Source organism: Pyrus communis, chromosome 16 (genome assembly GCF_963583255.1).
Source record: "Pyrus communis chromosome 16, drPyrComm1.1, whole genome shotgun sequence".
NCBI classification, from domain to species: Eukaryota; Viridiplantae; Streptophyta; class Magnoliopsida; order Rosales; family Rosaceae; genus Pyrus; species Pyrus communis.
Genome location: NC_084818.1, coordinates 18,930,446 through 18,947,969, shown reverse-complemented (window position 1 = coordinate 18,947,969; position 17,524 = coordinate 18,930,446). Strand labels below are relative to the sequence as shown.

Below are 17,524 nucleotides of genomic sequence, written 5' to 3'. Positions count from 1 at the left end.
CTTAATTGTTAGGTTCACTAAGCAAGTGGGTAAGATGGCTCATCTACTGCAACACTTACTAGTTAGCTATGGTTCAGACTTATTCTCAAAGTTCGTGACACGACGAATGTTTGTTGAGACCCATTTTCATTTTGAGTTTCGATTTTTCGTACAAATATTTTCTTACTACATTATTTTATTTGGATGGGTATTTCTGCCATTACAAGTATTTAAATCATAAGTTTATATATATATATATATATGTATATGTATCTATTCTTGATATTTTATTATATGTATATATTTTCCTTATGTTATTGCATAATAATTGGTGTTTTCAACTTTACGGTTTATACGGGAATCGTACTACTATATTATCGAGGAAGGAAGAAGGGATGAGCTTGGAGGCATGAAAGAGGAATAATTGCAATCCGATCGCGACGAATGGGCATTCTCTTTTATGCAGCCGCTCTAACTCGATTTCTCCCTTGTGTATGTATTTATATACATATTTTCTCCTTATTTCCAAGTATTTTACATTTAAGGGGGTAGATTGTAATAGCCTGTTCCTAAAAATTATGATCTTTATAATTTTAATAAGTGAAGTTACTAAAATGCCCTTCGAGGCAAAGTGTTGACTTTTGTTGACTGCCGTGTCATGTTACGTAAGGTTCGTTTTCTTGGTGTATTCTCGTAGTACTCATTGCTACGGACGCGTGGGCGCAAATAGGGCGTGATTTGGAGTTATAACGGAAGAGTTATTAAGGTTTAAAGTTAGGGATATTTTGGTAATTTTATTTAACTTGGAAGGCTCTAGATTTCTAGAGCAAAGATCTATGAGGCCACATGTGTGACTGGGATGGAAGGAAAGAAAGAAATCGACGGCTGGGATGAGAAGGAGAGAAGAGAAATGAGGAAAGGAGGGAGGAAGGTGACCAATCAGAAACAGGAGCAAAGAGGGGAAATGAGAGAAGAAAATGAGGGCAGACACGGGTTGGCCCGTGTAAACCGTCGAGCACCACCCACACCACCACATTCTCGACATTTTTTCGTCGGTTTTCCGGCGATCTAGCCCTCACCACCACGTAAAAACTAATCTTTATCTGCCTCTCTTCCATTTCCAACTAAATTTTATTGGGTTTGGGCTTGAATACGAGTAGAATGAAACCCGTGGGATCCGTGGGTGCCATGGAGAAATCTGACAATCGTGAAGTTAACCCAGCAAATTACCACCATCACTAGGCTCCCCTCAACCCCAGGAACAAAGCCCAAGCAATGTTTGAGGCGTTGGAATGAATTTGGAGGTTGAATCGAACACACCCATGTTTAGGGTTCCGTACAGTTCGAGCTAAATTGGGGCTTTTCCAGGTCAAATTGGCCTTAGTCACAGGTATGAAAGTTGCTCCACTCATTGAGATCTTCATTCCTTTAAAAATCGAGAATTTTTAGAAATAGTTGAATTTTCCGGCAAGTCGAGGCAGCCGACCGCCACCGGCGGCGACACGTGCGGTGGCGCGTGGCCAGTGGATTGCCGATGCTATTTTATGTTAAATTGATACATTGATCTTAGATTTGATATCCATATGATGTGATTTGATTATTGTGAATCTAGTTTGGTTAAGGTACGTTACTATTTAAAAATATGAATCGACGATCCGATCGTTGGATTGTCACCAAAATTTAATATGTTATAGTACGTAATATTTGAGGATCATAGGAACTTACAGATCGAGAATCCGATACGTGGATTTTCCCGAATTGGATTTGTAAGTTTGTAAAATAAAACATTAACCGCCACTTGAATTTGCAATTGGCAGAGATCCAACCGTTGGATCGTAATGAAATTTTAGGATGATATTTTAGAAACATAATGTGGATCTTTGGAAGTTACTGATTGGAAATCCGAGGAGCGGATCTTCCAGATTGAGTTACATAGGGTTGTGGACCCTACTGTCGATCTTTGACCGACATTTGACTTTTGGTCAATCGTTCTCAAATCATTCTAGACCGTCCTTGGGGGATGTGTTTTATGTAAATTACTTGTTCTATCAGTAAGGATTCTGAGATGTGATTTGATATTTGTTTTAGGCGACTGTCGTTCGAGACATCTCGATATTCATGCTAGGGAGTTGTAGCGCGGACTCCAGGTGAGTACGCTTTTGGTTTTCTATATATACGTATGTATACTTTATGTTTTTCCCATAAATTGTTTTAAATGAAATGTGATTGAAATGCCATGTCATACTTGCGTTATATTTTAGTACATGCATTAGTGTAGTCATGCATAATGTTGCATGATGCTGCGGAGCCCAGGTAAGCTACAGGTGAGTACATTATGATGTTAGTGGTTGTGATGTATATGGTTATGCCTAGATGCATTTGGTACTCATTATCCTACACCTCGGTGTGAGTGCATCGTCCGAGGTCAGGGCCTAGCCTTTACGTGATTGTTCACCTCCCGCACCACACGCTTACCTTGAATCCAAGGCAGGTGTCAGCCTGTCGTACAAACCACATTAGGTGGTTCCAACTTGTAAGTGCTAGCCTTCATGTGATCGTAGCAGTTAAGCATATTTATTTACATATAGCCTATCGTACAGACCACATCATGTGGTTCCGACTCGTGTGCAGGAATTGTTTATGAGCTATAGATTCAGCCGTACATGTCACGTTAGGTGACTCCAGCTGATATATCTTTTTATATTGATTTGCATCGCCTAGCTTACATATTTATTACTAATATACTTGACATAGCGCTCACTTTGGTTTTCATTGCTTTGAAGCTTGATTTTTATATACGTATGTATTATTATTTTTTGGGAAATTATACAGGCTTTAAGGTGAGAGGTTATTATTTTTTGGAAAGAGAAATGGTTCTAAAAAACTTTGTTTTTGCTTACTCACATTTTCTGTTTTTTACCCTTCCAGGTTTTAGCTACTGAAAGTTCGTATCAATGAGGATTCTTGGAGAATCTCAGTATAGGTGGCTACCTCTGAAGGTATGATCCTTACCCGCACTACTGTACTTTACTTATGCTCTAACGTCGTGTGTGAAATGGGTTCATTCCCGCTCACAGCGCACTCTGGTCTTTAGGCACTTTTAGGTTCAAATTTTTTCACATTTTCCACATCACTATACTTTATGGCTTCGTCACCTTCTAGGTGTCGGTCAGCACAGCTCGACTCGGAGTCCTAGTGGACATTCCGGTTGGGGTGTGTCAATGGATGAAATAGGTTTAAAAATAAATACCTATTTGGGCATTTTTGACTTGATTGAGGGATGATTGTCCATTGCTTGCGCGTAGGAATTCCGGTGTGCCTCGAGGGTAATTTTGTCATTTTCACCTAAAAATCCACGTGTCGCCTTTAGATTATTTTTGGCTCCACAATCATTCTTCAGGCTTGTGCTCATTGGTCTTGATGCCAATGAACTCATGAGAGCCAAAGAAACTGTTGAGCCAAAGAAATGGTTGCGTAGGAATACCAATGATCTAATACACACACACACACACGTGTGTGTGTGTACGCGCGCACGTGCATGGTGATATTAGAATCAATTGAAAATTCATTTAAGGAAAACTAATGAAAAGGCCTGAAAACTTAGAGTTTTAACGATAAGGACAAAAATAAAGGGTAAAGTGAATAGTGCCAGGATTGACTTTTTAATGTAAAAATGTGGTTTTTCGTTAAAATGAACAGTATAGGGAGTTTTTTTGTTAAAGTTCCCAATCATTTATTGAGTCCTAAATCTTTAAATTGATGAAGGACCAATAGAATTGGGGGACATGCATGGCTTAAAACTTTTAAAGAGATATACATCTCTTAGAATTTACCTTAGATCATCTCCAACCGAACAAGGGTTAGAGGGCTCGTTTTAGCCATTTGGCCCTCCAAGATATTAATATTTTGATGAACAGTATATGGCCATATTTGCCTCCATCTCCAACCAAGGGCCAAATGGCTCATTTTAACTTTGTTACAAAAAAACTGTCCTCAACCGAAGGTCAAAGGGCCATAGGACCAAGCATAATTTATTATTTAAATTTAATGCTATTGAATGTTGTTTCATATTGTTTAATGTTGTTTCATGTTACTTAATTTAATTTAATGTTGTATAATGGCTTAGGAAGTTATAGGAAAAAAAATAGAATTAAAAAAAATATATTTGTACAAAAAAAAATAAAAAAAAGGCCCTACCATTCGTATCAGATATAACCGACAGGAATAAGTACAATGTTGTCAGATATAACCGACATGAATAATGAAAATTCTGTCAGTTGGCCCTTTGGCCCTTTTTTGTCTAGTGGGGCCCACGAGCCCTTTTGCCTAGCCCTCGGTTGGAGACAGTTTTTGGGCTATTTTCGGCCATCTGGCGCTCTGGACCCTTTGGTTGAAGATGGTCTCATCGGGCTAAAGAATTAACCTTCCCAACTACTATTAATAAAGGCACAATTGAGTAAAAATACACATCTTAGAATTTACCCAATTTACACATCTTTCAATCTCTATAACAAAAATAACATTTTTTTGGATAAATAATTTAACAAAATTAGGATGAGATAGCAAACAAAAAAAATATGTATAGTTCATATGACATTCAAAAAATTTCAATAAACTATATTAAGTGTACTATACAAATTAAATATTTATTTACATGAAACTTCTTCTATACGCTCTAGAAATCTTCTTCCACACACCATAAGAAAAGTCGAGAACAAGGGATCTAAATTTCAGTTTAACTAACATAATTAACAAAACTTAAAAAAATAAAAGAAAGTCTCCCATGTGGATGAAGTAAATGCCGAATCCCGCCCATCTTGAATCACGATCTCTAAATTCAAATTCAAACTGTGATGCTCCGTAACCCATCCAACGGTTCAAGTGATCCCAACGCAGCCCACGCAAACCGCTTCAAATCCGAATGGCGCCTAACCGACGGCACCCAACCCAGAAAGTAAACTGGGAAAAACTCCCAGACAAAAAAAGAAAAGAAAAAGAAAGTAAATACTAAATTGCAAAATATACAATCACTTTCCCGAGAGAAAATTTTATTTGAACCAGCTTTCTTATTTCTACACCTGACCTAACTAAATAAATTTATCTACCAAACTTCCAAATTTGTCCTTGAATAAATAAAAATGAAAAACTAATTTTATAACCCTAAAATACAAATACAAACAACAATAATCTCTCTACACCCTTTTTATTTAATCCGGTGAATGCAACCCTAAGGACGACAAATCTTCTCCGACATCATCAGTGACCGCGATCCCTCACTACTATTCTTCATATTTCTCCTCTTCTCTCTTCAATCCCTAGCTTACATATTTGCTTTCTCTTAATTTGGTAAGCTGTACACATTGGATTTTAGTGAATGAAAAAAGCAATCAAACTCCATAACCGCAAGGCTTCTGCTCATTTTCACTCCAACAGCCATTTGTTGAACATTAAATCAAATTGAAAAAGGTAGAAATTTTTAACTGTTAGAGAACAAACATAGATCTAATGAGAAAAAAAAAAGTTGTAAATTTCCGCTCAAAAACAATAAAACAACACCACCCATCATGTGCTTGTAAAAATAACCCAATCAAATGAAGAAAAAAAAAGAAGGTAGAAAAAAAGAGTGTAAGGGGATGGTGGGTGTCGACGATTTTGGGTTGCCGGCGTTAGGTTAGGTTCACTGGATTAGATAAAATGGGTGTAGAGAGAAATTTTTTTGTTGTTTGTGTTTGGGTTTAGAAAATTGTTTCTTCTTTCTTATTTATTTAAGGGTGAATATGGAAGTTTGGTAGACAAATTTTTCCAGTTGAGTGTAAAGATAAGATAGTTGGGTTCAAATAAAATTTTACCTTTTTTTTTATTTAGAAGGGATTCTCTCCCCTTCTAATCTCTCTCTCATTTTCTCTTCTCTTATTTAAATAGTTACGATCAAGTCACATTAGTATCTTAAATTGGTTTTTTATTGAGAGATAAAGACAAAAAGGAAAGTGTGAGAGAAGGGGAGAGGAGGGGATAAAATCATGAAAATAAGAGAGGAGAGAATCTTACTCCTTTTATTTGGAGGAGAATTATCTCCCCTCCGAATCTATCTTCCCCTTTTCTCTCCGTTTATTTTAAGTCATGTCAACATCTTATATTGATTTTTTTTTTATTGAGAGATAAAGATAAAAAAAGAAAGTGTGGGAGAGAGAAAGGGATGAGAACATGAGGAGAGATGGTTACGATTAAGTCATATTACCATCTTATATTGACTTTTATTGAGAGATAAAGATAAAAAAGAAAGTGTGAGAGAATGGAAGGGGATGGGTTAGGAATAGAAGGAGAGAGAATTCTATTATTATAACTCGTTCTTTATATATATATATATAATATCGTTTATTAAAAAAAATAATATATAAGCAGGAAGGTAAATTGAAAGATGTCCGATCACTTTCCGAATTGACCTTTTATTTATTTTAGCGGGAGGAGCGGGCTTCTACAGTGGGGGGCCCCATGATCCGCCTAAACAGACAGCTTCGCAACTCAGCGGTCAAACCCCCACACCCATCCCCACCCCCACCCCCGCCCCCGCCAAAAGCAAGAACCGATCTATTGGGCGGGAATTTTGACAAAAAGTTTAAACATGGAGGGAAAATTAAAGTAAAAAAAATCAAAAGAAACCCGCTCTAAGTTTTTTGTCCTATATATAGATAACCCTCTCATCTCCTTTGTTTCCGTCCTACTCCTTCTGGCTTGCACGCGACCTGTTCGACGAAATTCCCCATAGAGAAAAGCAAGTGAAATCCATAAGAATATGTACGTGGTTAAGAGAGATGGGCGGCAGGAGGCCGTGCATTTTGACAAGATTACGGCGCGCTTGAAGAAGCTCAGCTATGGCCTTAGCACCGACCACTGCGACCCGGTACTAGTGGCCCAGAAGGTCTGCGCTGGGGTCTACAAGGGCGTCACCACCAGCCAGCTTGATGAATTGGCCGCCGAGACTGCCGCTGCTATGACCGCCAACCACCCTGACTACGCCTGCGTCAGTCTCTTACATTTTCCCCTATCAACTTTATATCTGTATTTGTTTCTGCTCCTGCCTGGCGCTTTGTTTTTATTTTTTTAGTATTTAATTTCGGTTTACTCAAGTATATTTCTGTTCATGTCAATTTCGTCTGATAATTTGGGGATAATTGAAATAATTGCTATCTTGTAATTTTTTTTCTGTCATTTCTCTAATTTTTGCGGTTTCAAATTTTGGGTACATATTTTCTTTTGTATTGTTCACCTCTCTGAGTATATCTATAGAATTCTATGGCTATTGGTTGATGCAATCCCTGTTTGGTAGCTGGCCTTGTGTGTGTTTTTTTTTCATAGTTGACATGATAAATTGGTAGATTTCTTGAATTAATGTAAATTTGTTTAAATTCTGTGCAGTTGGCTGCTAGAATTGTAGTCTCGAATCTGCACAAGAACACTATGAAATCTTTTTCTGAGACGTGAGTTTAATCATGATTCGTTGCTATCTTTCGTTGTTTATTTTAGTTTGATTTTCATGTTGATTGAAGAAGGTGGTCAATGCAGGATCAAAATGATGTACAACCATGTCAGCGAGAGATCTGGGCTCAAAGCCCCTCTGATAGCTGATGATGTATACGAAATCATCATGAAGGTAAATCACTTTAGAAAATTATGTTTATTTGTCCGAGTATAATTATGCATGCATCTCGCTTAGAAATCTAAAGTGGCTTATGTGCTTTGTATTGTTTTTATCGAATTTTGTTTCAGAACGCGGCTTGTCTGGATAGTGAGATCATTTATGATCGGGACTTTGACTATGATTACTTTGGCTTCAAGACTCTTGAGAGGTCTTACCTGTTAAAGGTTCAAGGCAAAGTTGTAGAAAGGCCTCAACACATGCTAATGAGGGTTTCTGTTGGGATTCACAAGGACGATATTGATTCTGTTATCAGGACATATCATTTGATGTCTCAACGGTGGTTCACTCATGCTTCTCCCACCCTCTTCAATTCTGGAACCCCAAGACCTCAAGTATGTGTAGTGTTATGCATTCTCTTGTTTATATTCTTTTTGGAAGGATTCAAAGTTGCTATTTTGTTGTTCAAATTTTGTTACTTAATTCTTCCTGATTTGATTTTGCAGTTGAGCAGCTGCTTCCTTGTTTGCTTGAAAGATGATAGCATTGAAGGCATTTATGATACCTTAAAAGAATGTGCTGTCATCAGCAAATCAGCTGGAGGAATTGGTGTCTCTGCCCACAACATTCGGGCTACGGGCAGTTATATTCGTGGAACAAATGGAACCTCCAATGGCATTGTTCCAATGTTGCGAGTTTTCAATGATACTGCTCGTTATGTTGATCAAGGAGGAGGCAAGCGGAAAGGTAGTGTCGTCATTATATTGGGTTTTATAATGTATCTTTGACGTGAGCCTTCAAGTTTAACACCGATTTTTATGCTTCTAGGTGCTTTTGCTGTGTACTTGGAGCCCTGGCATGCTGATATATTTGAATTTCTGGATTTAAGAAAAAATCATGGAAAGGTGTGTATATCCGTAGCTCATCTTTGAATGTGTGAAGTAGTTTTTGTTTTTTTTTTATCTTTTGGGGTATTCTCCTTTAGCTAATGTAATAATGTGGAATCTATTGTTTCACAGGAAGAACACCGAGCCCGTGATCTTTTTTATGCACTTTGGGTGCCTGATCTCTTCATGGAAAGAGTTCAAAAAGATGGAAATTGGTCATTGTTTTGTCCTAATGAGTCCCCAGGTTTGTCAGATTGCTGGGGTGAAAATTTTGAACAGCTGTACACCCGCTATGAAAGAGAGGTATACAAAAAAATTTCTTTCACTGAATTTGTGAACTTTAGATACGTTCATTATAGCCGCTGGGAATGATTACTCAATGATACTTCTGCACAGGGCAAGGCCAAAAAGGTTGTACAGGCACAGCAACTTTGGTTTGAAATTCTTAAATCGCAGATAGAAACTGGAACACCGTATATGCTTTTTAAGGTGATTTATATACTTAGTAAAATCTGACTTCTAAGCTGTGAATTCATGTGCTTTTCTTTATTTAATGTCTTAATCCTCTATTTTTTTTTTTGGTGTAATTTGTTTTCATTTTAGGATACTTGTAATAGGAAAAGTAATCAACAAAATCTGGGAACCATAAAATCCTCAAACTTGTGTACTGAGGTAATTGAGTATACAAGTCCAACAGAAACTGCTGTATGTAATCTGGCATCCATTGCTCTACCGCGATATGTTAGGGAGATGGTGAGTCTTTATGGTTTGCATTAACATGAACATGTTATTGTTAGTTTTAGCCATTTGAGCTCATGATTTGGTATTGTATACATTTTGATATTACAGGGCGTCCCTGTGGAGTCACATCCATCTAAGCTTGTTGGTAGCAGAGGTTCCAAAAATAGATATTTTGACTTTGACAAACTAGCAGAGGTCACTGCAATTGTGACTGCAAACCTCAACAAGATAATTGATGTCAATTACTATCCTGTTGATAGTGCAAAGACATCAAATTTGCGACATAGACCAATCGGAATTGGGGTTCAAGGTCTTGCTGATACCTTCATCTTGCTTGGCCTGCCCTTTGATTCAGCTGAGGTATTTCCTCCTGTTTTCTGCTTGTTGCTTTATTTAAAATCTTGTATAAGCTGGTTTCCATAATTGATTTATGCTTTGAACTGTAGGCTCAGCAACTGAACAAGGACATATTTGAGACAATATATTATCATGCTCTCAAGGCTTCTTCCGAGTTAGCAGCAAAAGAAGGCCCGTATGAAACATATATTGGCAGTCCTGTGAGCAAGGTACTAAATCTGAAGAGCTCTTTTTTGTAGCAAACTTCCTATAATTAAAGTCCTATTTTCCTACTCTTGTTATGCATGCTAAGACATTCTCAGGTTGAATATAGATGGTTAAGGTTTAAGGAAATTTTGTGCTGAATTTTCATTTCATTGATACCATCGGAGTTGATGATTAACCTTTGCATGCATGTCTATCTGTTTGATATCAGGCAGTTATGGCTTTATAGGCTTGAAAGTTGACCTTTCATACCAAACAAATACTAGCTATAAGATCTTAACTAGTTAATTATTTTTCAGGGAATTGTTCAGCCAGACATGTGGGGTGTGACACCTACAGATCGATGGGATTGGGTTGCACTTAGGCAGATGATATCAAAGAATGGAGTCAGAAATTCACTTCTTGTAGCCCCAATGCCTACTGCTTCAACTAGCCAAATTTTGGGGAACAATGAGTGTTTTGAACCTTATACTTCGAATATCTACAGTCGCAGGGTTTTGAGGTTTGTTTTTATTCTCATTTTGTTTCCATTTGTTTACACCTTTTTTTTTTTTTTTTATTTTTATTTTTATAGATATGTTTTCTTTGATTCTTTCCGTTTTGACTGTATATGGATTCTGAACTCCCCCTTTTTTCTTAGCGGTGAGTTTGTTGTGGTGAATAAACATCTTCTTCATGACTTAACTGAGATGGGTCTTTGGTCTCCTGCAATTAAGAATAATATCATCTATGAGGATGGCTCAGTTCAGAAAATTCCGGAAATCCCTGATGATCTGAAAGTCATTTACAGGTATGAACTTGTCATATCCCTAATTTCCTTCTCCGTTAATTCGTTTCTATATATTTTCAAAGAATAAAATGCTAATATAATTTTTCTGGAATCAGAACTGTTTGGGAGATCAAGCAAAGGACTTTGGTTGACATGGCTGCTGATAGGGGATGTTACATAGACCAGAGTCAAAGTCTTAATATACATATGGACCAACCCAACTTTGGGAAGCTTACTTCTTTACACTTCTATGCTTGGACAAAGGTACACACATGCCCGAGCACATGCCTACACACTAGCTCTATTTTTCGTTGTTACAGTATCTAGTACCTTGTAATCACATGCTAATTTCTTTTCTGCCAAATACATTAGGGTCTGAAAACAGGGATGTATTATCTGCGGTCTCGTGCAGCAGCTGACGCCATCAAGTTTACTGTCGATACTACAATTCTCAAAGTAATCAGTGTTCAATATCTTGTATTTAACTAATTGATTCTTAAAATTGAATTGTGCATATTACTAACAACGCTGTTGGTGGGATGGTGAATGAAATACAGGAAAAGCCAGAGGTAGCAGAAGATGATGTTGGTACACAAAAAGCACAGATGGTATGCTCTCTGACAAACCGGGAAGATTGCATGGCCTGTGGAAGTTAGAGTGCGGTAATTGGAAAGCTGATATTTACGGAGTATGAAGAGACGAGGATTTTGAAAACTCCAGTGACGAAGCATCCTAGTTTGAGAATCAAGTTTAAATGAAGTGAAGATGTTATGTGTGTATAGTTGCAATACTGCTCTGCTACTTGTTAAAATGTCTTATGTATTCTGTAAAATTGGAGCTCTGGTTCTCGTGAACGATTATTTGTTATTATATATGGAGGAAATTACCCTTTTCACTGTTAATGATTTGGTACCTCCTCACCTCACCAACAAGAGAAATGATCTGCAACCTGCACCAACCGCATCTTCTCTTGCAAATTGCAATGGTATTCCAACCGTGATGCAATGCGAGAAAATCTCGGGCCTCCTCACCTCACCAACAAGAGGATTGACCTCTCATCTTAACCTTGTTTGTTGATAATGGGTTCTGGAGGCTTGAGATTTTCTCGTTTTTCGTTTATTGTGTTGCAAGTTTGGTGGCGATCCATGAGAAATAACACGATGTTTTATTTCTCTAATATTCTCACATCTGGATTTAGAGTTTTCACATAATCTTACCTTCTGTTATAACAATTCTTAACAATAACGTCAACATAAAACATTCACATAATTTAGTTGCTTTTCTTGGGTCTTTCGAAAAGACCCCCCTGTTTTACTAACAACAAAAAAAATTCACAGCTCCTAATGTTTGTAATGTTAGGTGCATAATATGCACTTATGATTTCATTCTATGATTTATTTCAATGTACAGCCGACCTTACTTAGTGGGATAAGGCCTTATTGTTGTATGTATTTCCATGTAGCTTCTAGTGATCAGGTCTAGTGTACAAACAATCTCCATGGAAAATTAACACAACTCTTTAGTTGATTTTATATGCATTTTTTATACCTCTTTTGCTTATTATTTAGTCATGGTTCTTTGTTAAGTCGTTGGTTTTAATGTGTGTTGTGAGTTGGATATTATATCTTCGAGAACGAAACATAGATTTTACGGTGGAAATATGAGCAAACCCGAAGAATTGTTGAGTTGGGCCACATGAGCTGTGTTCCGACTGGTACAAATTTAGATGACTTGGGCTTGTTGAGTCAACCCATTGGTTTTTTCAAATTTAATTGGGCTGACGCAATTCAGCCCAGTCGGTGATGTCAACCCAATGAGTAATTTTCCTAATCTATTTGGTGGATTAGGTTTCCCATAACAATTTGGATTAACCTCTTTTTGGCATGTGGAGGAAAAAAAAAACACATGAAAATTTAAGGGGAGAGAACGGCCTAATAAGAGGGTAAAGAACATGTGATGGATTAGGTTCACTGTTACAATGGCGTTTCGTCTCAGTAGTACAAGGATATGTGAAAAAAAAATTAGCCCATGTTCTTGTATTATGGGCAAAGGTCTGAATTTGACAATGTCCTTATACCATGCAAGTCCTCTTCAATAATAACATGGGAAGATACATAGACCTGCACATCTACACACACAAATAGAGTGCACAAATCATGTGTAGAGAGAGAAGTTGAGAGCTCAAGGATGAGATATTGGAGGATTCAAGCTTTGTCGGAGCTAACATTGAAATTGCGGTCGGTTCTTTTTATGCTTTAAAATTCAATCATTTTGTTATTCAAGTTTATGATGAACTTAATTTCTTTTGCTAGGGCTAGGCTACAATGTAACTTAGCTATGAATACCCAATCTTTTGAAGTTATTAATTCAATCCACCTTTGCATGTTATGTTAGAACCTGCTCTACGTCTTCTACAATTGTACAGAGATAAATACCAAAACAATATACTTTTCATTAACCGCCTTTCTTTCTTTACAAGCCTTTGGTAATACCGACCTCTAACTCCTAACAATCTCCTTAACCTACTATATCTACCGTACAATTGTCAATCACAGATGATGCCATCTGGCATCCTAACAATACCCCCCCTCAAACACAAACAGTTTAACACAACACAATAGAAACTTAACTAATCGGACCTATTATATGTCTTCAAAAAAAGCATCTGGAAATCCTTCATAAACTTCTTCATTCCTTCCCAATAAAAGCATCTGGAAATCCTCTTATATGTCTTCAAAAAACCCTCATGACCAGCAGTGGGTGTAGAATGGTTCTTAGTGAACACCTTGCTCCTCCAGTGACTAGTAGGACTAAGAACAATTCGGTTCTTGTATTTAAGAAGACCATTATCCACTTGAAACTTCAAGGTAGCCACTGTGACAGCACTGTCATCTATAGACATCAGGTTTTGAATTTTTGATAGTATCCAAGGATCCTTCTCCATATCTCTTCTCAGTTCATCTAACCACTGAGAATAGGGATAAGAAATAGCCAACACTTCCATTGCAGTGAGTAATTGATCATCAGAATTGGAAACATTCAAAGGAAATCTTGACAAGGCATCATCAGCTTGATTATTACAACCTTGTTTGAATTGAATTTCATAATCGAACCCAAGTAGTTTGGTAACCCACTTCTGTTGAAACGGAGTATGGGCTCGACCCTGAAGGAAATATTTCAAACTATGGTGATTAGTTTGAATGATGAAGTGATTTCCCACTAAATAAGACTGCCACTTGTGAATGGCAAGCAAAATTGCCAACATTTCCCTCTCATATGTAGATAACACCTAATTTCTTGGACAAAGCGCTTTATTAGTGAAATCAATTGGTTTTCCTTCCTGTTGGAGCACAACACCAATACCATGACCTGAAGCATCAGTATCGATCACAAAAGGCTTAGAAAAATCGGGTAATGCTAAAACTTGAGGAGATAGCATTGCTTCCTTAAGAGTATTAAAAGCTGTAGTGGCTGCATCAGACCAATGAAAACTATCCTTGCGTGTTAAAGCAGTCAATGGACTTATGATCTTGCCAAAATAGGAATAAATTTCCTATAGTACCCCGTTAATCCCAAGAACCCTCTCAAAGCTTTCACAGACTTAGGAATAGGCCATTTGGCTATAGAGTCTAGTTTAGTAGGATCATTAGATACACCATCCTTGGAAACAATATGCCCGAGATTTTCGACTTGTGACTGACCAAATGCACAGTTAGATTGTTTCACAAACAGATTATGCTCCTTTAATGTCTCGAAAACTACTTGTAAATGATCCAAATGCAATTGCCAAGATGGGCTATAGACCAGTATATTGTCGAAGAAGACAAGAATAAATTTCCTCAAATATGGTTGAAAGATGTCATTCATAAGGCATTAAAAAGTGGCAAGAGCATTAGTTAAGCCGAATGGCATGACTAAGAACTTGTAATGACCATCATAGGTCCTGAATGCTGTCTTTTCAACATCATTGAGATGCATTCTAATCTAATGATATCTTGCCTTCAAGTCCAACTTTGAAAAATATTGTGCACCACATAACTCATCCAACAGTTCATCAATAAGTGGAATAGGAAACTTACCTTTAATGGTGATGCAGTTAAGACCTCTGTAGTCCATGCACATGCGCCAAGTTCCCTCTTTTTTCCTCACTAAGATCACTGGAGAATGTGATGTTGGAGAATGTGATGCACATGTGCCAATTTCACTTTCTTGGACTTGTCGATGTTGAAGAAATAAGAAGGATCTTAGTGATCTTATGCAGAATGTTTATAGTGATCTTAGGGATCATAGTGATCTTATGCGATGTTGGAGAATGTGATGTGGAATAAGCTTCCCTCTTTATGCTATAACTTTGGGAGGATGTGATGTTGTACTTGGAGTGCAATGGCTTAGAACCTTAGTCCTATATTGTGGGATTTCGATAAGTTGTATATGCAATTCACAAGGCATTCTCATACATTTTGTATCACTAGACCAACGGTATCTCAGGAACATCTCCAGGATATTTCTGCATTGCAGATGCAAAAACTACTGCATCAGGAAACAACAGTGGGGGCAGTTTTGTTCCATATTGAATTCGAGGAAGTGGGGTTATTCCAAATAGATGTAGCACAGATAGACAAGCATACTCAAAATCTCACACAGTTTCAACAACAACTGCATAATTTACTGGAAAAATACGAGATGGTCTTTCAAACTCCCAAGTCCTTGCCACCTCACAGAATTCAGGACCACATAATTTCACTGATTTAGGGTACCAAACCTCCAAATAGTCGACCTATAGATATGGACCGGTTCAAAAAGTTGAGATTGAGAAATGTGTTGCTGAATTATTGGAAGTAGGTTTTATAAGAGTGAGCAACAACCCGTATTCTTCTCCAGTGATCGTAGTGAGGAAAAAAGAGGAAACTTGGCGCATGTGCATGGACTACAGAGGTCTTAACTACATCACCATTAAAGATAAGTTTCCTATTCCACTTATTGATGAACTGTTGGATGAGTTATGTGGTGCACAATATTTTTCATTAACCGCCTTTCTACAATTGTACCGAGAGAAATACCAAAACAATATACTTTTCATTAACCGTCTTTCTTTCTTTACAAGCCTCTATTAATACCGACGTCCAACTCCTAACAATCTCCTTAACCTATAATATCTACCGTACAATTGTCAATCACAGATGATGCCATCTGGCATCCTAACATGTTGCCATTTAATATTATAGTTTAGTGGTATTCCTCTTTACTTCTAAGTTAGAGGTCTTAGGTTTGATTCTCGCCAAAGGCGAATTTGAACCACATTATTGCTAGCCCATTGTGAGGTTTAGCTCACTCCCCCACCCCTTAGTGTAGATAATATTTTTTGTTCAAAAAAAAAAAAAAAAAAACAAACAAACACCTTTGCATGTTGAGTGCTTGTTGTTATTATTATTAATGTATCCAATACATTGACCATTAATTGTTTGATTAGAGTGGGTTGTTAGTAAGGAACGCAACTAATATAACACAGGAGAGTATTTGTGAGATTAGGGAAAATTACTATCAACATGCTAGGTGAAATCGCTGGCCTAGCGTTTTATTAATTTCGTGCTTCTTAATTGGTTTATTTATTTGTCTTCAATTGGTTTATTTACTTGTCTTCACTTCACTCTTCAATTCAATATTTTTTTTGTTTGCTTTTAAATTTCGTCAGTAAATAGGTTAACTCGATTCTTGTCGGAACAATGCTTTACTACTATTGTATTACTTGAACGATATTGTGTGTTTGCAACTATCTCAACAAGTTTTTGGCTTGCCACCTCATATCTTGTTTAATTTATTTTGTTTTCGTGATTTTTATCTCATTTTTTTTTCATTGTTCCTTGAAGGTGAATAACTGGTACGCCATCATTGGATTGTGAAGTAGTTGAATTGAACCTGAAATTGAGCACAAGCTTTGTGCAATCCGAAGGAAACGAAGAGAAGAATGAGAGAATAAGGATCGGCAAGAAGAAAAGACGATTGTGTTGATATATAATGAAGCAATGCGAGACCTTGATATCATGACTACAACGTCAACGTCAAGTATTGTCCTCCACGACGCTGCCCGAAATTATGAATGGAAGAATATTTACTTTAATATGGTGCCATTTTTTATGGTTTGAGTACTGAAGATCTATTAATTTTCAACATATAACGTCCAAAGTGACATTGGCACAAGGAGTCATGTTAGACACCGTGCTGAAAATATATCTAATATGTGCCAAGGAATCTTTACTCCTCAAACCATACAAAGATCGAATCATATTAAAGTGAATATTCTTCAACTCATAATTTCAGCCAACATTGAGGAGGACAATGCTTGATGGTGATGTTGGAACAGTCAAGATATCAAGGTCTCTCATTGTTTCATTCTGTATCAACGCAATCTTCTCTTCCTTTTGCCAACCCTTCCTCTTTCTTTCTTCTCTTTGTGTCCTTCGGATTGCATGAAGCTTTTGCTCAATTTCGAGTTTAAGTTCAACTAGTTCGGATTTGATGATTGCGTGCCAGAATTAGAAAATGTTGTTCATATACCTTCTAGGAGAAGGAGTTTAATTATGGATAAGCCTTCATAAAAGCAATCGCTTTTGTTACTTCTTGATATTGCTTCTTGCATAGGAATTGATATCAAAGTGAAGAAGGATCATGGAATATATACGATCAAATGAGTAGCAACTAGCAAGTTAATGGATCATAAGCAAAATCCTCTCTCAACTTTTTTATTTTTATTTTTTTAATTTAATTTAATTTTAATTTAATTTAATTTTTTTTTTTTTAAAAGGGGACAACTGGTGGCAAGCTACGGTTATCTACTCCTTCTGGAAGCCGAAAAAACTTACGGTTATCCTCTCTCAACTTTTGATACATGAATTAATTACGATACATGCACGTACGAAGTGCATTGCATTGAGAATATGTAGTTGCTTTGCT

At 37.1% G+C, this 17,524-nt stretch overlaps 1 protein-coding gene across 1 annotated transcript; it reads left to right on the top strand.

Moving 5' to 3' along the window:
• Positions 1–6,538: 6,538 nt before the first annotated feature.
• On the top strand, positions 6,539–11,487 carry LOC137720282 (ribonucleoside-diphosphate reductase large subunit). The gene is made up of 16 exons (XM_068459331.1): positions 6,539–7,000; positions 7,396–7,457; positions 7,543–7,630; positions 7,747–8,010; positions 8,122–8,362; positions 8,444–8,520; positions 8,635–8,805; positions 8,899–8,991; positions 9,106–9,255; positions 9,352–9,603; positions 9,690–9,809; positions 10,104–10,306; positions 10,445–10,594; positions 10,690–10,837; positions 10,946–11,029; positions 11,131–11,487. Exons 1-16 carry the CDS (start codon positions 6,773–6,775, stop codon positions 11,227–11,229), a joined length of 2,430 nt encoding a protein of 809 aa, XP_068315432.1. The 5' UTR covers positions 6,539–6,772; the 3' UTR covers positions 11,230–11,487.
• The last annotated feature ends 6,037 nt before the right edge of the window (positions 11,488–17,524 follow it).

Coding starts and splice junctions, on each gene's coding strand:
- LOC137720282 (XM_068459331.1), top strand. CDS start 6,773: ATGTACGTGGTTAAGAGAGATGGGCGGCAGGAGGCCGTGCATTTTGAC. Junction 9,256..9,351: donor CGCGATATGTTAGGGAGATG/GTGAGTCTTTAT, acceptor TTGATATTACAG/GGCGTCCCTGTGGAGTCACA. Junction 9,604..9,689: donor TGCCCTTTGATTCAGCTGAG/GTATTTCCTCCT, acceptor TTTGAACTGTAG/GCTCAGCAACTGAACAAGGA.